General features: G+C 46.6%; 1 protein-coding gene across 1 annotated transcript; it reads right to left on the bottom strand.

The window, feature by feature from the left end:
* Positions 1–6,096: 6,096 nt before the first annotated feature.
* On the bottom strand, positions 6,097–24,482 carry LOC149358031 (uncharacterized). The gene is made up of 4 exons (XM_089576717.1): positions 24,462–24,482; positions 22,819–22,988; positions 21,671–22,737; positions 6,097–6,149 (listed from the first exon to the last, which is right to left on the bottom strand). The coding sequence occupies exons 1-4, from the start codon at positions 24,480–24,482 to the stop codon at positions 6,097–6,099; spliced, it is 1,311 nt and encodes a 436-aa protein (XP_089432843.1).
* Between the last annotated feature and the right edge of the window lie 304 nt (positions 24,483–24,786).

The raw sequence follows: 24,786 nt of genomic DNA, 5'->3' as shown, positions 1-24,786 counted from the left end.
CGCTACAGCGAAGATTCACCGCCCGCGCCGCGACGCGTGAACATTCACGCCGCAGCGCATGGTCAGCAGGCGTAGCAGGCGCAAGCGGGCGGGCGCTCGGGCACGTTGCTTTTTGCACGCGAACGCGCGAGCAGCGGAAGAGCGCACTGAGGTTCCGGAAACGACATGATTTTTTTTTTCCAGTTTTTGTTTTGCAGTAATCAAGAGTTGGTCGCGCATACTGTCTGTTTGTTTGTATTATCAGTAAGTTAGAAAACTGTTATACTTTTGAATCGCTTCAGATCTGTCGTTTACGTAGGCATCTTTGGGGTAGCCACGACGGGACGCCACCTTTCAATCGGTCAAGTCCAGTCACTTCAAGCCAAGCCAAGCCAAGCCATGGTATACTTTGGCAGCGAAGTTGCAGAAAAAGTTATGGGGGCGACGCCGACAAAGGTGAGATGCTTGACGTTCTGCCTTATATTTGTTTTGAAAGGAAAACTTGCGAACTTAGCAGTCACCACGATAGGCAAAACTGCTTGTCGCTTGCTCTTGTTTCTATGCCACTCGCAGTTTTCTTGTTGTTTTTGTTGCAGATGACACCACGTTCGCGCCATTTTTGAGTCACACCGCCAGACAAGGTGGACAAAGCTCTGATCGGCAGTTCCGCCGGGAGAGGAAACTGCGTGTTGACTCCTGTTTTCAGCTGCTGAACTTGGAGCGAAATGGAACTACTAGCAAGGCCATCCACTTTGCGTCAACTGGAGCACCCTGCAACGTGCGTTGTGCGTAGAACCCCTACATCGCGCCAGCCTGGTGTGAAGAACAGGCGCTTGTCAAGCGAACTTGGGACAGACAGTGTAGAAGTGGCTTCTGGTGTGTCATCGGACAGTTACAAGCAGTGTGGTGTCGAGGCAGCCTGCTCGTCATGCTCCGTCGGTGATGATTGGTCGGCGTGGGGCTGGGAAGCTGCGGAAGGCATTCCCGGCGTGGACGGTGTTGAAAGAGACATGCTTCCTGCACCCAACTCCAATGACAGCAGGCTTCTGAACTGTATGCACGGCACTTCCACGCAGGGCGGCGTAGGTGATGCTGATGACATCACAGAATTCAGGCAGAAGCTTCAGATTTGGACAGTGAAATCACAGTCATCTCACGCCGCGGTGACATCGCTGTTGAAAGTCATGCTGCTTTTTGATGGAAGTCCGTGTTCACAGCAATAGTAAGTTGTACTGTAACTGCTGTTGAAGCAGAAGCAAAAGTTGGCACATGCTGTACGAATGAATGTTTGTATGTATTCCCCCCTGCAATTATGCCTTCATGGCGCTCCAGAAATGTAAATAAATAAATAAATAAAATAAATAGCATGTTACTGCTGTATACCGCAAGTATCCAGGAAATGTCTTGAAAGCATTGATAACTTTGTATCGTAGCCTTCTGAGATACACTGGTTGGTCTAGCAAGAGATGTCTGCCACTTTTCACCAAAACTGCTGCCCTTGTCACTTTATATATCCTCTCTCTAAGATGTTAATACAAAATGAAATGTGGTTAAGAACATTTGTGACATCTACTAAGACTGTAAATGAGAAGTTCTGTTTATTCTGTGGCCAGATCATGTGATTTAACAAATTGCATGAAAGGGGAAGAGTATCTTTCCAGGTGAAATTGCTTCTTTAACTTGTTTGTGCTTACTGTAGGAACTGAAATATGTGCATGTATCCAATAGGAAAAAAATTCTGGCTTTACTAAACAAGAATTCACGATGCTATTAAAGGCATTACATATTTTTAATTGTGGAAATGCTTAGCACATATGCAGTAAAATACAAAAAGCATAAGCTGCTAATGTTGACCTGCAGGTATATTGCTTTTACCAAGATTGATTCTTTTAGGTCGACACCGAGATGCACCAAGCTGAAGAATCTGAATTTTCTCTCTGAAGCACAAAATGAGCATTGTAGTCAAGTGTAAACAAATAAATATTTTTGCAGTATTATTTTTGTGTTTTGTTCCTAACTTTTCTATACTAGCTGAACTGATGCATTATGTGCATTCTACTGAGGTTGCTCAGTCACCCATCATGACACTATTCTCTTCCCCAGCGCAGAGTAGGAGGCCAGATATTCAACTCTCCGGCCGACCTCTCTGCCTTTCCAAGCAGTAAACTCATCTGTCATCAGATTCATCGGTCTGAAAACCATCTGAGCCAGTTTATTGAAGACAGCATTTAGACCTGATCTTTTCCGGCACTGGGTATGCTAGAACTTGCTGCCAATTTCCTGCATTGCACACTTCATATGCATGCGGAAGTTTACAGCTTGGCTATAGCTTCCAAGTGTTGCACTATATTAGCTGTCTACAGTGGCAGCTGTTATTGTTCTTGTTCTAGGGGCAGTTAGGTGTAGCTGTACATGTAATGGAGCTTAAATATGAGGAACAGTTCACAATGCTGAATGAACTGCAGCGAGGCCTTCAATGTAGTGTCCTCAATATGTACTAAATTAGTCCTTTGTTGCCCTTTTTAGGACATCCTGAGCATGTCCTAAATTCAGACAAATGTCCTGAAAATGTACTACAAAGGGCCTAGGGTGCCCTTTTGAGGATGTTCTCGAAACGTACTGGGGCCGAACAAAACGACTTGTTGAGACCCATTTGAGGATCATTGAAGGACGTCCTGAGGACAACCAAACATCCCAGTGGAGGCATCCTGAGGACATTTTCAGGATGCCTCAGCGTTGTCTGGGTATGCAGTGCTACGTAATCTGCTACAAACGTATGCCATGTGAGTATGCGACGAGAGATCACTATCATGTAAACTCCCCGATATTTTATACAATGAACACTTTCAACTGGAGTGCAATGGCAATCTTTATCGTTGTGGCAGTGTAAAAAAAAACAGATTCAGTCGGTACAGTTGTCTTCAAGGGTTTCTAAAACAAGAGTAATTTTGTTTTTTTGCTGGTTTACCAAAAGATCATTCAAAGAAAATCAGTTCATTGCATTACAGATATTTTCTTGAAGTAAAGCAACCGCAGTTTTGTAGGAAATATACTTTGTGAGTAAACCCGTATCATCGGCGTACTGAAAGACCATGAATTTGCTATTACTGCTGCAAAGTCATTTATAAATAGATTGAAAAGTAAAGGTGACAGAATGGACCCCTGAGGCAATGTCAACATCTGACGGCTGTTAAAGGCTGTGGTGTATCAAGGGCTACGACTTGTGAGCAAACTAGTAAATAACTTTTTCAGAAGATCATAGAATGGACCCCTAATCCAAGCAGGTATAATATTTGCAATAATATTTCATGATTTACCATGTCAAAAGCTTTGGCGATATCTAGAAACAGGCAGCAGGCAAATAGATTGTGATCAAAAGCTGTGTACAATTCATCTGCAAATCATCTGCATCGGCCTTCAATGAAATCAAACTGTTGGTCAGACAGAATAGAAAATTTTTGCACAAATGATGTCAGCACTCTAGCTTAAATTTTTCTACAATCTAGGAAAGTATTGGTAAAATGGATATGGGCCTATAATTATCAAGATTCTCTCTCTTGCCACCCTTGTATATTGGTCTCACAATTGCCGTTTTTAACATACCTGGTATTGCAGCAGTCTCTAAGAATACGTTAAGGATAGACAGAAGGATGTTCTTCAGAATTTCATAATTTCTCTGAAGCAGAGACACTGCAATGCCATCAAGATCAGGTGGCTGATTACGTTTGAAGCTGAATATTATGTGCGCCAGCTAGGTCACCTGCGACAGTTTCAGTAAAAAGTCGGATGCAGGTAAGGTACGTGTCAAGGAACATCTACCTTGCGGCAAGGATGAACAAGACTGAGATACATGTGCAAAGTGCATGTAGAGCAATTCAGCTGTTTGTTGAGGATTACAAGAAAAAATTCCTTGAAAAGATGACTCATTTCCGATAACACCTCTCAAATTATTAACCAGCGACCAAGTTTTGCCAGGGTTTCTGGCAGCTTGCATAAATTGTTCACGGTAGTACTGCTGTTTAGCGGAACGAATAACCGCAACAACTCTGCTTCTTGCGGCTCTGTATTCGGTGTGCAGTTCAAAATTTTTAGGGGAGCGTTTACAACGCTTCCACAGCCAATCCCTGTGCAGAATCGCATGCAAAATAGCTGCATTAAACCAGATATGATTACTTCTTTGTTTTTTGCAGATGACCCGCTTCAAAGCTTGTTCAAGTGTTCTTAACTGATGGCAGAACAAACTAAATCAGGAGGGTTAGACCTAGCTAATGCCTGCCAGTTAAAAGTTATGAATTAGGTTATCTAATTTGTGTTGATCCACTATATTGAAGTGCAAGTTATTTTGAGAGTTGTTAGAAGTTGGCAACCCTTGATTCTTTCAGGTAGTATGGTCAAAAAATTGACAAACTGGTAAATAATGATTGGCCAAATGCTGCGTGATGACAGCTGAGGGATGATTGCAGTTTGGAGAATGTATGTCTGTGATCTAGACAAGACTGAACTAATCTACTGCCTAGCACTTCCTCCCGAGATGGTGCGTTGATAACATTTTCTAAGCCGCAAGCTGAAAGAATGGCTAGGTAATCCGCCACAACTGTTTTTGTGGAACATAATGTATCTAAATTCAGGTCACCTGCAATGCAAAATTGATCAATTGTACTATTAGCCTACAGATTATTTCCAATTGCAGTGCAAAATAATAATAATAAGAAGAAGAGCTATAGCACAACTCTGCACCTTGGTGAGGACTGGATGCTCCATGACAACAGTGCTCAAAAGTACTGATACTGATGAAGAATTTCACTTCTGAAACTGCTTGGAACCATCCTAGATTTACGAAGTTACTAAGTGTGTGTCTTAACTGCAATGAGTCCTAAATATAACAGTGAGTAAATAAAACAAATATTACACTGAGCACATTAGTTCCAAGAGACCAAGGTCTTGGAGTAACTAGATAACACAGATATGATATGTTTATGAAGCTAAGCTTTTTGTCACAGACTTCATGAGCATGTTCCGGTGACAAAAGTTGGATGCAGTTCCTACCTTTTCTGGCTTTGGTTTCTTGGTATCTGGTCCAGGGGGTGTTGGAATTACCCTCTTTTTGCCTGCAATGATGATCACAGTCACAACTAGCCCGAAAAGCAGTGGTAGCACAATGTATGGTCTCGAACTGCATTTGTGATCAATGTTATACAGTGTCATGCTCAACCACAAATGTTCACAAAGATGTGCGCATGGTGTTGACATCACAGATGCCTACTTTTGCACATTATATGCGTCAGGTTGGCAACTTTAAGACAGGAAAGGTGTTTAATGAAAAAGAGTTGTGAGCTCTCATGAGCTAAAGATAACACAGTCTGGGACCGCGTTCTACCTTTCGTTACATACGCTTACAACTCTGCAACGCAAGCCACTACTGGTTTTTCCCCGTATTTTCTTCTCTACGGACGCGAGCCTTCCTCCATCATGGACACCATACTCCCTTACCGCCCCGATTCGTCCGACTTTACAAGCGTCTCTCAAGCCGCTGCGCATGCCGAAGAATGCCGTCAACTCGCCCGTTCCTTTACTTCTCACGATCAGCACCGTCAGAAAAGCGCCCGCGCCGCTTCTGCCGGTCTGCCGCCGTCATATCTGCCTGAATCCTTCGTTTGGCTGTGGGTGCCCTCCTCCAGCCCCGGCCAGTCTACAAAACTGCTCAGCAAATACCAGGGCCCCTATCGCGTTATTCAGCAGGTCTCCCCAGTTAATTATCTGGTCGAGCCCATCACGCCTTCGTCTGACCATCGCCGCCGCGGTCGTGAAATTGTGCACTTAGACCGCCTGAAGCCCTACTACGACCCAGCCATCGTCTCGTGCCCTTAGGCCGCCAGGATGGCGCCTCTTCACCCCGGGGGTATTGTAAGAAAGAGAGTTGGAGTTCGATGCCCCAGCAGCTAGCGCCGACGAAGGCGAGGAAGAAGATAGGCGAAGCCGACGAAGTTCGGGTTTTGCGCTTGCGAACGCTGGCCTGCTGAGCGGCACCGCTGGGACAAGGACTGTGCCCGTCCACGCTAACTGTGCGAGTTTCCACATTACAGCACGTTTAATAACAAAGCAGGAAATTTTAAATAATCATAAAGTCGGGTACCTTTGAGGTGAGAGTCCTCGGAACTCATCTTGAATTTCTGCAAGAAAGGGAGAACACAGAATGGCATGCAAGAAGTAATCATAAGCCTAATGCCAGATAAGTAACCAAGTGTGTCCTGAAGTAGGAACAATCGCTTACCACGGCGCCTCTAATGGTATTCCAGCCGCAAGACACAAAAGAAACGGGTGCGTCGGTCCGGTTAACCACATGACCACTCCTAATTTATGTCAACAAGCAACTATATGCTGATACACGAGCGTAAGCAAGGATTCGCGCCGCGCAGGAGAATTCGAAGGTACTACAACTAGAATTCGAAAGTGCGCTCGTAACATACCAAGCACAGCAAGCCAAGAAAGAACACCAGCGAGACGAGGAATACGACCATATACACACACACATGGACCTCCACCAACCTCAGTCAATGCAGCGCCGAAGAATCTTGATCACAAGCACACCGCATTGTCTAGCCCCAGCTTTCACACGGGTTCCCAGTAAAAAAAAAACCATTGTGCTGTGTATGTGTATTGAGTGTGTGGCAAGAGATGGCGCCACCATCCCAGCGCCTGTGTGTGCGTGTATTGAGTGCGTGGCACGCCCCAGCAAGTGCTGTGTGTGTACGGCCCAGTGATGCCAACCCTAGGGATTTATCCCTAGATCTAGGGGTTTTTCTTTGCTTCAGGGATCTAGCGTCTTTTTTGTGAAATCTAGGGATTTTGAGAGGCCGTAGAATTGCTACTCTAAGCGGCTTAATGGCAGGTGTATCTGATTATTTTGCCCTTGAAACAGAAAAAACTGAAAAATGCTAATTACTACTCCTTTATTTTTAGTATTCTGCCGAGCCGAGAGAGGGCGAAAGCAGTTCTGCAACGCGAAATTATCGACTGCTGCACAGGGAGGAAAAACGAAACCATGTGAATTTCAAACTGGGCTTCTTCGATTAACAGCGCTCGGGCAGCCCGCTGGCGACCCGCAAGTTCGTCTCTGACAGGAAAACGCATCATGGTCACGTGGGCTGGCGGCCACAGGAACCAGCCGGTCGGCAATCACGGCGGCAAGCAAGTCGCGGATCACGGAGGGCAGATGCTCTCTCTAGCTTCGCGTTCTGCGTCTCATTGCTACGCACGCGTACGGTAGAAATAGGCTACTTGGTATCGAAAACAACGACTTGCAGTTATTGAGGGCTGCGTGCCGCAGACTGCAGAACATGCAGCTGATAAAGCTCGCAAATCGGCAACGACAACGCGAGCGTGTGCCTTCGGTGCGCTGTGTAAGCTTCAAGAATTCCTCAAAAGCATGCGATGAGCAATCGCAATCTAACGTGTTTCAGTCGACACCACATAGGACGGAAAAACTGCCCGTGCGTTGTTTATAAAACGTACGACAAGCCGTACTCTCGGATTATTGTGTGTTTGCTTACTACGCAGTAAGTATATATGACAGGTATGACCGCCGACGATCGACCCTGGTGGACCCTGGTGGACTCTGATGTGGTCGTTGCGATTTCTACGCTCGTAACCTGCTTCCTATAAGCTGTAAGCAGAAAAGAATCGGGATACGTTCGTTCAACTGTAGTCTGTCGGCCGCCGGCTTTTGCTGCGGGCAAGGAACGCATAATCTCGGCCAAATTTGCGCATATCAGCTTGTTGAACGCCCACCTAGAACAAGCGGGTGCGCTGCATAAATTTCGCTGCGTATCGTTTCTGTAATAATACAGCTTTATAGCAGAGAACTGGCACTGAAATGAAAGGCGCTACAATAAAGCCCTGCGTGTCGGCGCCTCACGTTCCGCGTGTGTTTGCATGACGATCAGCGCTAGAGCTCATTTTTATCTATTTTTTTTAAAAATGAGCCAAACGCGAGGAGGTGCATGCCTGCGGTACTTCTCAGATATTTTGAGCATATGTAGCAGAAGGCCCGACCATGAAGCTGTACAACACTTGGCCGTGACGACAGAATCAGCACTTGGTCGGCGCGACAGTTCTGTGTGGCCACATATATATATGCCCGCAGAGATGTCTCGAGCAATGTGCTCGTGAGGGCTTTTAATAAAGGACATGTTTCAGTCAAGCGTTTTTCAAAGCATATCCACTTTTGCACTGCGCCAAACGCAATGAAGACCATATACGCTCCCGTACCGCGCTCAACCAACACTTCGTAAAACACGGTCAGCACATGCATATATATATGCGCGCGTCTGAACGCGTACTCGGAACTGGAATCCGGCTGCTCTCGTGAAAGGCCTTGAACACCATCGCAATATCCGCCGGGCGCACGAAATTAACAGCCGAAATATTTTGTGAATCAGAAGTATGCGATCGTAATATGAAGCGAGCAATTGTGCTTTCGAGGTGGTGAGACGATCGAAATGTGATCGCGCATACGCACGCAAAACGTATCAATAAACAGCGAGAACTACCGCAAAAGGTATCATTGCAGGCGACACAGTCGATATGCACCGTGGCCTAGTCGAAACAAGCGCCTGCATCGCGCAAAACATCGCATGAAGAACCGCGGTCCTTCTAGTCCTTATAAAAATGGCCGCGCGAGCTTCCCGCGACCATACACCTCTCTGTCGTCTGCTAGCTGCCCGAGAGCTGCCAGCATAAAATCGTCCTGGCGAGTCTGGCCGCCGGCTGGCAGCCCGAAACCGCCCAGCCAGAGAAAAACGAACGCGTTCCGGGCAGCCACCGGAAGTGGGCGGAGCAACCCGAGAAAATCGAGCGCGCTCGGGCAGCCCGCAAGCAACCCGCGGGCTGCCAGAGGCGGATAATCGAAGAAGCCCACTGTTCGACGTGCGTGCCATCTCTGGCGCTTCGAGTGACTGCTCCTCTACGAAAGACGAAGTTGAATTTTGACTTCTTGTGCCTGGATCAACGCGCTACGTTTACGCTCACCGCTTACCTTTACCAAAAAGTGCCACAATTGTTTGCATTCTCCACGTATGCTAGACCACTTGATTTAAACGCACTGTTCAACCAAAAAACACATTCAAACTCGTAAGGAATCACTTTCTGATTTTGTAATTACCAATCTTACGTCTGTATTATTGCTGTGGGACTATAACAAGATTACATTTTTGGTTATGTCAGTTTCTCGGGACGTCAATCCTTAGTAGCTCCAAAACTATTTGACGGTCTTTGATTGCGACTATGATTAATAAATAACTGTGCGGTGAGATATGCCATTTCACCGCTTCTGAATGTTCTCTATGAGGCGAGAAGGGGTCTTTCATTAATGCAAACATTTTCGTATTTCTGTGTGCCTCTTAAAACAATCCTTAAAACAACCTTAATGGTGTCTGAATAAAATACTTTCATGTGTTGACGGGGCTTAGCAGAAAATGCCAGCTCTTTCAACTTGGTATCAACTGCATTTATTTTTCAAAGGGCTGGATAGGTTCTTTGCGCGTAAAGATAAGCCGGCTGCAGGAGCAGCTCAAAAGCCGGTGCGGTGAAACGGGAGTCGTCTGCGCGTGAGCGTCGTTGCTCACTATCTCTCTCTCCAGTGATCACACGTCTCTGTAAAAGCTGGCGCCATCTGTGGGCCCTCTATGTAAGGTAAATCTACAAAAAAGTGCAATCGTGGCTAACACGCTTTTATTTATGTCTGACAAAATGTATAACCAATGGACGAAACAGTGATCTGCGCTGAGACTTTGTTAAAGCTCAAATGGTCGCATTAACAATTAAACAATTATAGGCTAGGGATTTTTCTTCAATCTAGGGATTTTTGGAGCTTCAATCTAGGGAGAAAACGTTGACCTGAGTTGGCATCACTGGTACGGCCAGACGCCGGCCCTGTGTAACGTGTAACCCATGTGATGCTGTTACGTTAACCCCAAAACACAACAACTGGCGACGAGGATGGGATAGCGGGGACCCGGACGCAAGCGAAGACATCGCATCGGATGCACGCAGGTCGCGCGAAGACATCGCATGGTGATGCACGCAGGCAAGTGAACTTGCGCCAGTAGCCAGTGAAGTGAAGCACGCTTCGTTCCCGCGCAAACATGGCGACGTTTGGTCGAGTCGAAGAATACGACAACAAAGAGCCGTGGTCGTCATACACGGAACGGCTGGATGCGTTCTTCAATGCAAATGGCATCGAAGACGACGATAAGAAAAAGTGGGTATTTTTGTCGACGGTCGGCACAAGCACGTACGCGACGCTCCGTAGTTTGCTAGCGCCCGAAAAGCCTAAAGAAAAGAAGTTTACTGAACTCATCCCAGTAAAAAAAAAACCATTGAGATTTCCAATTGGAACCAGTTGATTTTTGGGCACCATTGGAACCAATTGGCTAGAAACCAATTGGCCCCAATGGTTTTTTTTGACTGGGTGGTGCCAATCAACATTTTTCTATGGAATTGAAATTAACATGCTTTTATGGAAATCAAAGCGAACAGACACACATACATCACACACAAGCAACATTCAGGCACTAGTAGCATACATTAGCTCAATATGTACATCCAGAGAACACACTTCTGCTCCAACTTATATACCCAATTTATTAGGCTCTCATGCTGGGGCCGGTGGTGCTTGCCCACTGAGCGCAGTTATTTAATTTAATTTCAGCTCCAGTGGTGGTGTAGGTGATGAGTACAATTTATTAGGCTAAGCTGCTGATAGCTCTTATTGTAAGTACCATATTAGTTCTACCTTTTTCGTCAAACATGCAAACATTCATTGGATAAATTGGGTGCAGTTCAGCGGACCAATTGGATGCAATGGGTAAGATCAATTGGGCTCACCAATTGGAAACCCAAATGGTCCAATTGGATAGTCCATTTGGACCATCCAATTGGAACACCATTCCAATTGGAACCAACTGGAAACCCAAACGGTCCAATTGGATAGTTTGGACCGTCCAATTGGAACACCATTCCAATTGGAACCAATTGGAAACTGAACTCGTCCAATTGGAACCGATTGGAAATCCAATTGGTTCCAATGGTTTTTTTTACTGGGATGGCTATTCTCAACAGCCACTTCAGCCCCGCTCCATCGGAAATAGCCGAAAATTATCGCTTCCACACCAGAGTACAGCTCGAGAATGAAAGCGTCGCGGTGTTTGTCGCCGAGCTCCGGCAAATGGCGGAACACTGCAACTTCGGTACGGCGCTGAACCGCATGCTGAGAGACAGACTTGTGTGTGGAATTCGTGACAGAGCCGTGCAGCAAAGGTTGTTAGTTGAGAAGAGCCTCACCCTAGATAAAGCGCTTGAGATTGCTAGAACGGCAGAGGCGGCGGAACTCAACGCAAACGAGCTGCGAAAGGGCCACGCGGACATACCGACTTCCCCGGTTCAAGAAGGCTCAGCGAATTATGTCAAGCTCAAGAAAAAGCACCTGCAAGGGCTCGGTGGCCAAAAAGGGCAAGACCCGAAGCCTAAAGGCAAAATCAAAACCGGACGCCAAGAGAAGTCCAGGCCGTGTGTACGCTGCGGATCCCGTGATCACAGGCCCCCGGAATGCAAGCACATCAACACAAGGTGTTACAAATGCGACAAAGTAGGTCACCTGGCGAGCTGCTGTTTGTCTGGTGCTGAGAAAGGGAAGAAGCTGAGCGCAACTGCAGTTAATGCAGTACAGTCGACCGAGAAGCCACCTGAGTACTACCTGCATTCTTTGCGTGCACAGTCACCTCTGAAGCCAATCACAGTGACATTCATAGTCAATGGAGTGCCACTGGAAATGGAGTTGGATTCAGGTTCTCCCGTTTCGTTAATCTCAAAAGATACTTACCGGCAGCACCAAGGTGTTTTGCCGCAGCTTTCACAGACAGACATCAAGCTGAACTGCATACGTGGAACTATACCGGTGCAGGGAACGCTGGCGGTTGAAGTATGTCTTGGCAAGACTGCATGTCAGCAGACACTGCTTGTAGTGGCCTGCAAGAGCCCTAACCTGTGCGGCAGGGATTGGCTTACAGCATTTGACCTGCTACCACACCGAGTAAATGCGACACAGCTCGAAAGCACCACTGAAGGGAAAGTGAAAGAAATGCTGCAGGAGTTTGAAGAGATCTTCAGACCAGGCTGCGGGACACTGAAAGGACCACCGGTTCATATCAACGTTCGACCCGATGCACAGCCACGATACTTCAGACCTCGCACGCTACCCTACGCACTTCGGGCCAAGGTTGAAAATGAACTTCAGCGTCTACAAAGTGAAAACATCATCACACCAGTAGACCATTCTGAGTGGGCTTCGCCGATTGTACCAGTACTCAAAGCAGATGGCCAAAGTGTCAGGATTTGTGGAGACTATAAGATCGGTGTGAATCCAGCAGTGGTAACGACACAGTACCCATTGCCAAAAGTTGAAGACATATTCGCATCCTTGCAAGGCGGAGTCAAGTTTTCCAAGTTGGATTTCCGCGAAGCTTACAATCAGGTGCCTGTTGATGAAGAAACCAGTAAGCTACTGGTCATCAACACACACAATGGTCTCTTTGCTTACAACCGTCTGGCATTTGGTGTTTCATCAGCACCTGCCCTCTTCCAGAGAAGAATGGAAGAAACCCTTCTTGACATCCCAGGCACATCAGTCTACTTAGACGATGTTTTAGTGACAGGAAGAACTGACGCAGAGCACCTTCAGAATCTGCGCAAAGTTCTGCAACGAGTCAGAGTCAGGGTTGAAGCTCAAACAGGAAAAGTGTGAGTTTTTCAAACCATCTCTCATTTACTTGGGCCACGAGATCAATTCCACTGGTCTTCAACCATCAAAGAAAAACACAGAAGCCATCATTGAAGCGCCCGAGCCCAAGGACGTTGGTGAGCTGAGATCCTTCATTGGACTCCTGTCATACTACGGAAATTTTCTGCCGAACCTGTCCACACTACTAGCACCGTTGTATGCACTGCTTCACAAGAACAGTCACTGGAGGTGGACAGATGAAGAACGAAAAGCTTTTGTCAAAAGCAAGGAAGCCATCATGGAGGCAAAAGTGTTGGCACACTATGACCCATCTAAGGAGCTCGTGCTAGCCTGTGACACTTCGCCGTATGGTGTAGGTGCGGTGCTTTCACATCGTGATAAAGGGGTTGAATTCCCACTAGCATTCGCATCTTGAACTCTCACACCTGCGGAGCGAAACTACTCACATCTGGAAAAGGAAGCACTAGCCATTATATTTGGTGTCACACGCTTCAGAGACTACTTGCTATATCGCAGCTTTATCCTCATCACTGATCACAAGCCACTGGTCGGCATCTTCCGTGAAGATAAAGCTATTCCAGCCATGACTGCTTCACGTATCCAGCGTTGGGCACTTACACTTGGTGCCTACACGTATACTATTGAGCACCGACCTGGACGTCTCAATGGAAATGCAGATGCCATGAGCAGGCTACCACTGGCAGTGCTCTTTGCTGATCCACCTGAACTACCAGAGCTGGTGAATTCAGTCTCAAGCATGGAAAAGCTGACAGTGTCAGTGAAGCAGCTTCAGCACTACACGAGTTGTGATCAAGCCCTAAGCCAAGTGCTGCTGTGGGTCAAGGACGGATGGCCACCAAGCACCCCGGACAAAGCCCTACAGCCATTCTGGCAAAAGCGTGATGAGCTGAACACGTACAGAAATCTCTTGTACTGGGGTAACCGAATCGTGGTGCCTACTCCTGCCCAGAAGCATATCTTGGAACTGCTACACGAAACGCACCAGGGAATGGTTGTCATGAAAGGCATGGCAATGTCTTTGTTTTGGTGGCCTGGTATGGATGCTGAAATCGAAAAGTGTGCTCCACAGTGTACACAGTGTCTGCAGAATTCTCCAATGCCAGCAAAGACTGAACCAGTGTCATGGCCTGAGCTAAGTGAATGCTGGGAACGTGTGCACCTGGACTATGCCGGACCATTTGAAAGTAAAATGCTCCTTGTACTTGTAGACGCCAAGTCAATGCTCTCCGTTGTCACCAGAAGACTGCGGAGTCCCAACTGCCAGTGAAATATCTTGCACCTAAAGTGGCTTGAAGTTATCATCGTCCCAAGTGCAACAGCGGAAAACACTGTAGAGCATTTGAGGGATATTTTTTCACGGTTTGGGCTGCCAAGGTGCATTGTAACAGACAATGGAACCCCATTTACTGGTCAAGCTTTCCAGGCATTCCTTTCGGAAAATGGCATTAAGCGCCTTCAGACAGCTCCTTTCCATCCAGCATCAAATGGTTTGGCTGAGCGAGTAGTTCGAACTGTAAAGGATGGCCTCAAGAAAACTACGGGTGGAGATCTCAAGCTTCGGCTAGCGAGATGGCTGCTTATGTACCGTAGAGCACCCCGCCCAAATGGAACGTCACCATCTGAGCTGATGTTGGCATACCCAATGAAAGCGAAGCTGGATCTTTGCATTCGTAGAAGGGAGGAAGAGAGTGCACCCGAGCAGTTGCTGACAGAATCCAAGAGGCATGGCGGAGAGACGAAAAAGGGACCCAGATACAAGAAAGGTGACAAGGTTGCAGTTCGCAATTTCGGCAGAGGAGCTAAATGGTGGTTGGGCGAAGTTGATGAAACGAACGGAACTTCGATGGTAACGGTTTCAACCCCTCAAGGGAAAGTTCGCCGTCACAAAAACCAAGTGAAAAAGCACTCCAGCATCAAGTGCAGCGGGTACACCTGCAAGCACCGAGGAAGACGTAGCCAGCACCGCAAGCACCTTGGAGGCTGCGGCGATGCCATCTGTGAGACGTTCAACTAGAACTGTTCGCAAGCCCCTACGTTACCGATAATGTTCTTAAGGAAGGAGGAGTACTGTGTATGTGTATTGAGTGTTTGGCAAGAGATGGCGCCACCATCCCAGCGCCTGTGTGTGCGTGTATTGAGTGCGTGGCACGAGACGGCGCCACCGCCCCGAGCGCCCCAGCAAGTGCTGTGTGTGTACGGCCAGACGCCGGCCCTGTGTAACGTGCAACCCATGTGAATAAAGATTGCTGTTACGTTAACCCCAAACCACAACACATTGGAACCAATTGGGCATTCCAAATGGAACCAAGTGGACATTCCCATTGGTTCCAATTGGATTTCCCTATTGGAACCTATTGGTTCCAGTGGTGTTTTTGGACTCTCGACCAATTGGACCAAACTGGACAAGCCGATTGGACCCATTAGGCCAGGCAGTTAGTTCACCCAGAAAATATTCACAAAATATGTTATGTTCATTGAGAGAGGTAGGTAAATGTTTGTGAATAATATGCTCTAGAATCTTGGACAAATATTTCTACAACTGAACATATTATAATACGCAAAAGGAAAACTCATTTATGAGGACCGCAGGGAGATGTTGTGCCTAGTGCCAATCAACATTGTTCTACGGAATTGAGATTAACATGTTTTTATGGAAATCAAAGTCAACAGGCACAAATACATCACACGCAAGCAACATTCAGACACTAGTAGCATATATTAGCTCAATATGTACATCCAGAGAACATACTTCTGCTCCAGCTTATATACCCCATTTGAGAGGCTCTCATGCTGGGGCCAGTGGCACTTGCCCACTGAGCGCAGTTATTTAATTTAATTTCAGCTGCAGTGGTGGTGCAGATGATGAGTACAATTTAGTAGGTTAAGTTGCTGATAGCTCTTATTATAGGAACCATATTGGTTCTACGTTGTTTGTCAAAAATGCAAACATTCATTGGAAAAATTGGGTGCAGTTGGGCGGTCCAATTAGATGTAATGGGTAAGACCAATTGGGCCTGCCAATTGGAAACCCAAATGGTCCAATTGGATAGTCCAATTGGACCACCCAATTGGAACACCATTCCAAGTGGAACCCGTTGGAAACTCAACTAGTCCAATTGGAACCAGTTGGAAATCCAATTGGTTCCAATGGTTTTTTTTGACTGGGTTACGTCCATTCCTCCGCTCTGAAAGCTAAGAAAGGGAACATCGTTGGTAATTACCCGGAAAATACATTCACATGCTAGTGAAAACAAAACTGCCCACGAAACGTGCAAAGAACGCGCTAGGTGGCGCACGATTAGAAAAGTTCTTTGGATCACGCGTGGAGACCGGGACCGGACCGACTGCGAGAGCGACTGCTTAAAATAGATGAGTACTTTCCTTTAATATTTTTAAAAGTGTGTTTGGTTTTTTTAGGCTGTTAGGGGAAGTGCAGGTTAAGGAATAGAATTTAGGTCAGTGACCTATATTCGGCCGGGACTATTTGGCCGGTAGTTTCATCAGTGTTTTTTTGTGCGTTATCTTTTATTGAGATACCAATGTTTTTCTAAGTGATCGGTCGGCTTTTGCGGTAGGCAGAATTTTATTTTATTTGTGCACGTGTTTTCAAGTGTGTTTCTCTTGAGCCTGTAGATATCTTAGCATTTGGTGAAAGCAATAATCGAGTGTTGCTAAGATGGTTAAGCTACTGAAGGTTAGTTGTGTGGAGTGTGAGGCGTCGGTGAATTTAAAAGAAACGCGGTTCGATTCAGTGGAGGAGGCCGAAGGAGCAGATTTTATGTGCAAATTCTGCATATTAGGTGCACTCCTGGACAGGGCTGAACAGGCGAACAGCCGGTTGGGAACAGCTGGTTGGGAACAGCAGTTGCCAACACTGGGCCGCGGTCCGCGGCGTCTTGTATTACTCCGCTGGCCAACCGCAACTGTAAACGAAATCAGCTTTTTATTACTTGACTATATCAAACAATCCACGTGTCAAAATCCAAGAGCTTATAATTTTTTTCTCGTGATAAGCTTCTTGTGTACGTAACAAGAAACGTTTAAGCAGCGAACTACTTTTTTGTCGCGTAGGAATGCTGTGCGCGGAGGCTGAATGTGGGCGGAGCTTCACTGGAGACTTAAGTTGTATACGAGTATAGTGCTAAGGATGGATGCTCTAGAAACAGAGTTACAGATAGAGAGGGCAGAGAAGCGCAAGCTTCAAGAACAGCTTTGTCAGTTGGAGTCAAAAACGGCTGACATCGCCATTGGAAGCCACAATGGCGGGTATTCCAGCGCCAGCCACGTCGATGGGGCTGGCATCGGCATGGACAGCGATAAGCCAGTAGGTCAGACATGTTCAGGCAGGAACACCTACGTACAGGTGGCAGCTGGGAAGTCGGGAGGCGATAGGGAGAAGGGGAACCAGCTAATTCCACGAAGTGAGGTCACAGTCGCTGATAAGAGACAGCAAGATCTAGAAGATAGGAGGGAGGGGCAGAGTACACTAGTGCTTATCGCTGGTGACTCAAACATGAGGCGATGCAAAAAAGCTATTCTGGACCGTGTGAAGGGTGATAGGCGGGTAGCAGTCGGGGTGTTTCCAGGAAGGACAATGGACGATGTTCTGAGAGCGACAAAAAGTGAACTTTCCGAGAAGGTTGCAAGGCGTAACTTGGTAGTGGTAGCGGCGGGGCTAAATGATGTCCTGAATGGTAATGCCGCACAAGTAGGGAAAAGCTTAGCTGGGGAGTTGACGGTATAAGGGCGATAGCACAGCAAGCGCAGATCGTGGTGTGTACAGTGCCGGAGGTACAAGGAAGGAATGCAGAGGTTGCTAAAGACGTTGTGAATCTTAATCGAGAGATAAAGCAGTTAAGCCTTGAGAAAGGCTTTGAGGTGGTAGACATAAACAAGGAAGTGCACAGAGCAGGTTTGGGCAGAGACTTTGGACGAGATGGCATCTATTTCAGTGGAAGGGTAGAAGAAGAGATAGGCTGGCGCCTGGGAGGCCGAGCGGTAGCTTTTTTAGGGGGTTCACGGTGGCTCAGGGCGTAGGGATAGGTAGAAGCGATGTAGTAAATGTAACAATGGCGGCTGAGCCCAACAAAATGGCCACTAGGAGGCCCAGAAAGAAAACTACGAAAAAGAAATTTAACGCCAGGATCAGTTACATAAACATGCAAGGGGGTAGAAAGAAAGCGAAATGGCTAGAAATAGAACAGCAGTGAAAGGACGAAGCAGTAGGTGTGTACGCTCTATGCGAGACACATCTGAGGGATCTAGAAGATCCACCTTTAATTGATGGCTATGTCTGGGAAGGGTGCAACAGAACAACAACGGAGAAGGGAGGAGGAGTAGGTATTCTGATACATCAAGGAACAAATTGGCAAATAATAAAATCAACTTGCAAAGAACATGTCTGGGTAACAGGTACAATTGCTGGAAAAAGGACACGGCTAGGGGTAGTTTATTTAGGGACCGGGGACAAATGCAGGCAAGAAAACAAGGAGCTAGTTAAGTGCCTCAATGACGATATAAGCAGGTTGGAGACGGTGTCGATATTATTTTGCTTGGAGACATGAACGGCCACATCGAGGATCTGGGTGGATACATAGATTGTAACGGGAAGTTAATGCTAGACTTGTGTGAGCGGCACAACCTAGTTATTGTCAATAGAGAAACTAAATGTGAGGGACAAATCACGTGGGAATCCCGTAACAGGCAAACAACCATTGACTACTGTCTAATGTCGCAGGGCATCTACAGCAAGCTCGCAATAATGGAAATAGACGAAGAGGGGAAGTACAGCCAAGGAAGTGATCATAAACGTATTAGTCTACAGTTGGGAGCCCTAGTCAAAAGAGAAATGCAGCGAAGTAAAAAAGACAACGCCAAATTAAGCGATGAACAAATAGCGCTGATGTCAGCCGATATAGAAGAAGTAATCGAAAAACACCCCATGCAAAAGTGGGGTTATAATCAGTTAGAACTGCTCATCGCTACAAAAATGAAACAAGTGAAAGCAGTAAATCCCTGGAGAGGAAAGAGGAAGCCACGAAGCTGGTGGAATATGGAAATTAAGGAGGCCATCGAACAATGACGGGTGGCTTCAAGGGAACACAGAGAAGTAAAGAGGGCGCAGTTATCTGAAGAGGAAATAGGCGAAAAATGGGAATCTTATCGACAAAAGAAACAGCAAGTTCAGGTCCTAGTCCAGGCTAAAATGAAGCAGTCCTCTGATAAATGGCTGGTTGAAGTTCGCGAGGCAAATAAAGGGGGGCCAAGAAAATTCTGGAATCATATATGCTGGTTGGGAAAAACAAATCAAACAACGCAGGAACAGATTATAGATGCTGAGGGAAAATGTTTAGAGGGAGACGATGCTATGAACTACATTACGTCATTTATAGCTGCGTCTTTTAGCAACGACAGTGGGGTAATCTCCCCAAGTGAAGCGGCAACACAGGACAGCACAATAGAGAACAGCTTACAACTGACTAGTCTTAACTGGGAATAGGCGAAAGCGAATATTCCTAGAAACACATCCGCAGGGATAGACGAAATTCTAATTAAGCTGATTAAAGAACTTGGCCCAAGAAGCAAGAAAGCGCTGATAAAAGCATTGGAGACAGTCATAACAAATTAACAAATTCCGCACAGCTGGAGACAGAGTAAAATGAATTTGATTTATAAAGGGAAATGAGATAAGATGAACATAAAATCCTTCCGTCCGATTACGATGACATCTGTTATGTACAGGCTGGCAATGCAAGCGGTAAAATTAAAAATGCAGTCATGGGTAGAAGGTAATCGGATACTCGGAGAACTTCGGAATGGGTTCAGAAGGGGTAGGCGCTTAGATGATAGCCTGTTCGTGCTTACCCAATGCATAGCAATAGCTAAGGCGGAAAACAGACCTCTGTTTTTAGCCTTTCTGGACATAAGCGGTGCATACGATAACGTGAACAGGGAACTCCTGTGGAGCATACTGAAAGATTTAGGTATCGGTCATGAGGTAATTGATTTTCTACAGGAAATCTACCGAGATAATGAAGTTGAAATTACATGGGAAGGGAAAAAAAGTACCACAACTGTGGGGGTGCACAAAGGATTAAGGCAAGGTTGTCCTCTATCACCGCTGCTGTTCATGCTCTAGGTGATAAATATAGAAAGAAGGCTAGAAGAAAGTAATCTAGGTTATAATCTGTCATACAGATTAGGCGGAAATGTAGTTGAACAGCGACACCCAGGTTTAATGTATGCGGACGATATTGTACTGTTAGCAGATAGCCGTGAACATTTACAAACTTTGGTTAATTGCAGTGGAGACGAAGGAGACGCTCAAGGATTCAGTTTTAGCGCAACTAAATGAGGTGTGATGATTTTTAACGATACAACTGATCAGGTGCTTACAATACAAGGCCACGAAATACCCAAAGTAGCCGAATACAAATACCTCGGGATATGGCTAAACGAAGGGCAGATATACACGGAAAAGCATGAACAGGCTCTTAGCGCAAAAGGACGAAGAGACGCCGGGATAATGAAACATAGGGCATTATGGGGGTACCACAAATATGACGTACTAAGAGGTATTAGGAAAGGAATAATGGTGCCGGGACTTACTTTCTGCAATGCGGTTCTGTGCTTAAGGGCAGAAGTTCAGTGGAGATTAGACGTAAATCATAGAGCTGTTGGATGATTAGCACTAGGTGCCCACGGCAAAACCACAAACGAGGCAGTACAAGGGGATATGGGCTGGGCATCGTTCGGAGCACGGGAAGCTATGAGTAAAATACTGTATGAAGAACGCTTGAGGAAATTGGACGATAACAGGGGGGCAGCTAAGGTATTTAAATATTTATACAGAAAGAGCATTGACTCACAGTGGCGGACCTACCTAGTAAGTAAGCCGGTCATGAGGACGGAGAATGAAAGAGCATTAAACGACAGGTTAAAAACGCGGAAGTTAAAAATTGGATGAATTCAATGGAAAAGAAAGATAGTGTAGAACTATATCGATACTGGAAAAGGCAGATCAGGAAAGAATTTTTCTATGACAACTCAAGAGGCAGTGCCCTACTTTTTAAAGCTAGGTCAGGGTGCCTTAGAACGCGCAGCTACAAAAAGAAATTTAACGAAGAAGATGAGTCATGAGCAGTGTGTGGTAGATATGTGGAAACAATTGAACACCTCATACTCAAATGTGATGGTATCCATCTGGATGTCGATGCAGGCACAGTCACTCTTCCTGAGGCCCTAGGGTTTAAAGATAACAATGGTCTAAATAAATCTGCAGTGGAAGTTATCAAAAAGCGATTGGAGGATCGGTGGCTGAAAAGCAGAGATGTGGCATAAGGTTAGAATTGTAGGAAACTGTAGATAAAGATGATGGCGAATCTTAATGAGAATTGCCAAAACAGTAAAAAAAATAGTAAAGAAAAGCTGAGCATGGTTTCAAAGGGTTCCATCCATCCACCCACCAACCCACCCACACACCCGTCCGTCTACCTGCCTGCCTGCCTGCCTGCCCGCCCGCCCGCCCGCTTGTTCGCCCGCCCGCCCGCCCGCCCGCCCGCCCGTCCGTCCGTCCGTCCGTCCGTCCGTCCGTCCGTCTGTCTGTCTGTCTGTCTGTCTGTCTGTCTGTCTGTCTGTCTGTCTGTCTGTCTGTCTGTCTGTCTGTCTGTCTGTCTGTGTCTGTCTGTCTGTCTGTCTGTCTGTCTGTCTGTCTGTCTGTCTGTCTGTCTGTCTATCTATCTATCTATCTATCTATCTTAAAAGTTGGTAAAACATGTGAAGCGTAAAGCATAAACTAGGTAAAAGAAAACCGCGTAATACTTTCTTTTAGTAACGACAAGATACAGTAAGGAAGGCGAGCTTTAATGCGCTCACCTTCTAATCTTATGTTCAGGTAGGGCGCCGTATTCACAGCATTTTCTAATTCACCGCCCCTTTCCTTGGCAGCTGAGAGGGTCTTAACTTCAAGAAGACCAAAATCTCCTCCCTCCTCTACAACATGGTCAGGCGTTGCACCAAGAACAGGGACACCAGGGTTGATGCACAACCCACAACAGTAAACCCTAACTGGCACCTTTCTCTTCTCTATGTAACGCTGCACGGCTGCATCTTCATTTCTTAAACCGTCATCCATGTATTTGGTCTGCATCTGGATGGACCCGAACAGCTTAAAAAACTTCTCATTAGCTGGCTTCTGCCGTGAAACTACACCTCCAAAGTGTGAAGCAGTCAGGCGCTTGGACCTGTCGAAGCTCCATGTTGTAGAGCCGCTCTGCATCCTAGTCGTTTGCTCAAGGGCCCATAATTCTTCTAAAGTAAGCTCACAGGAGCCAAACTGGTACCCAGCTGGCACAAGCTCAACCCACAGGGATTGCGTTGGTAACTTGATTGGCATCTGGCTTAGGGCCCCCTCCTCAAGTGTTGTCTTTACTGGTACGGGCAGAAAGTGGTTGTCCTCCAGCGTCTTGCATAGCATAGCGTTTGGAATATTTTTCTGAGTCTGATACATTCTCTTAATATGATATTCTGTGACTCTCACATTAATTGTGGCTTCTTCAGTCGGATGCCTGCCAGCTTTCATTGGCATATGCTTCACAAAACGTAGTTGTGAGAACTCGTGTGTGTGCACGTTGGCCTTCTTAGTTCCAGTACCCCATGCTCTGGGTTTGTCTGTACACGACTGCGTGTCTCGCATGTAGGCTGCCCTAGAGCGCTTCAGGTCTAATATAAACCATAATAATGCCACTACATGCCTACAAACACCTGCAGCTCCAGCCCGGCAGTTGCAGGTTCCTTCAACCACAGTTCCATTTGGTGAGAGCATAGCAGCACTGTTATATAATTTTGCCAAAGAGAAGGATGCTTCCACGGTTGCTTTAACAAAAGTGGACCTGTCAGCCTTGCAAATAAGAACATTATGAACTTTCTCTGATTTAAACATCCTGCATCCTGTACAGCGCCCGTCCTGTCCGTCTTTCTGTGTGGTTTGTGTAGAATTTAGCGCTGTTTTTTCTTTTCTGAACACAATCCTGCATCCGCTCCCAGTATGCTTCTGAGCACCGTGTGCATTCTGATGGGCCAAGATTTCTTTCTCTAAGAATCCATCCAGCGCGTCTTTCAACTGCTTTGTCCATGGTCGTTTCGGTAACCTTGCTCTAAGAGGAAGTGCATTATCAATGGCTCGTAGTGGTCCCTGTAACATGGGCATAAGCAAGGGTCAAATTGTTTTCTTCGGCACTCCACATATAAACAGAGCATGGAAGCATACACAGCTGATCATGGTATCACCAATGCAATCTTGAAATAAAAGAGTATTCATACGTTGTGTCTTAGTCACTTGTGGCAAGCGTGCTTGAAAAGCACCACTAAACCTGTTTCGTTTACTACGTGCGGCCGTGAGGAATGTTGCACAAGGACGGCCTTGGCGAATCACTAGCTAACTTAAAACTCCGAGGCCGCCCTAGTACAAGGTACTGGCCCGTCCATGTTGTTCAGGTTAGCCAAAACATCAGCCGCAGTTTTTTTCGACCACGTTCGCGTTAGTTGAAGCTACCAATGCACGTTCATCTTTTGGCTGCCTCTATATGCACTCCACGGTAGAAAGAAATGGACACCGCGACCGAGATAGTACGAGCTGTCAAACTCGTTGAATATGGCACGAACAACAACTGCTATTTGTATCGCGATACTATGCTCAGCTACACAGAATGTAACAGTGCTAATACAAGAGCTTGTTGGTTCTTCGTACTTGCTGCGCGCTATTCAAACAACACAATAGACAAGAAAATGCGCTGGCACAAACTAAGCGCCAACTCAACTACTTATTTCTTGCAAGACGTAAATTATTGAGCGTATGCTCTGTCCGTTTCTTTCGACGGTATACTTGTTTCGGACTCATCCGTAGATTAAATAGCACGCTGTAACCTCTAAACTGAATGGACAATGCTCGATAACCAGGTATTTTGCTGAAATACTAGCGCATACATTCTCTCAAGAGGGTATCGCACTGTGGTAACAAACAGGAATGTACAGGCTGTTTCACACTTAGAGGGAAACTGGGAGCGCCTGGCTTCCGTGTTTCGCGAAGCGCTGCCACGGGCAGCCGGGCGGCAAAGGAGCATGCACAGTAAGCGCGGCCGGCTACTCTTTCCGTGCGTGTGCCTGGCGCGGCCCATTCTCGACCGTTGGCGGCGACAGCGCTTCGCGAAGTGCAGCAGCGCAACCGTCACGCGCTCCCAGTTTCCCTCTTAGTGCGAAACAGCCTGTACTGTACGCTACGTACTGCACGCTACGTACTACACGCCTGCCGCCGTGACAGCCGCACAAACTTGGAAGGTTCGCGACGGGCGACCAATAACAAATGCACTGTTACCGCATGCTCATCAGCAAAGCACGCTTGCTAGCCGTAGGATCGCGCTCGTGCCTTCTGCAGCATACCTATAAAACGCCGACAACGGAGTTGCTATACAACGCAAGCTGCGAGCGCGAGACGATGGCTGGCACATGCGCGCGCTTCTCGTGCGCTAGCGTGCGAAAATACTCGCTTCGCTCTCGTAGCGTCGGCTGCATAACCACAAAAAGTTGTACGCCAATGTAAAGATCACTTGCGCGGCGCAACCATGCAAAAAAATATTACTACCACTCCAAAAGAACATTTTTTTTGAACCTGCTGTTGCGCGGCGTCCATGGCGTAGCACTCCTGTGGAGGATCCGGCTCGGCGACGACGACCTCGCTCGCAATTCCCACCGTGCTTTGCGGCGGTCGCGTAGGGGCGCGCGCAACTTTCCGAAATGGTCCTTTGAGCCAAAGTTCGTTCGTTTAGTTTGATCGCCTTTATTGGGGAAGCGGCACGGCTGACGCTTTCTTCTGGTGCTTAGTTATTCAGGCGACCGTCGCTGTCGTCATCCATTATTGTACAATAGTTCGTGCGCTGACTATCTAAGGAAGGCGAGGCAATTTCGAAAGATATATTTTACATTTCCCTCGAGTT

This window comes from Amblyomma mixtum, chromosome 3 (genome assembly GCF_055824585.1).
Source record: "Amblyomma mixtum isolate Tamu chromosome 3, ASM5582458v1, whole genome shotgun sequence".
NCBI classification, from domain to species: Eukaryota; Metazoa; Arthropoda; class Arachnida; order Ixodida; family Ixodidae; genus Amblyomma; species Amblyomma mixtum.
Note: the sequence above shows the minus strand (reverse complement) of the source record. Positions and strands in the feature narration are given on the sequence as shown.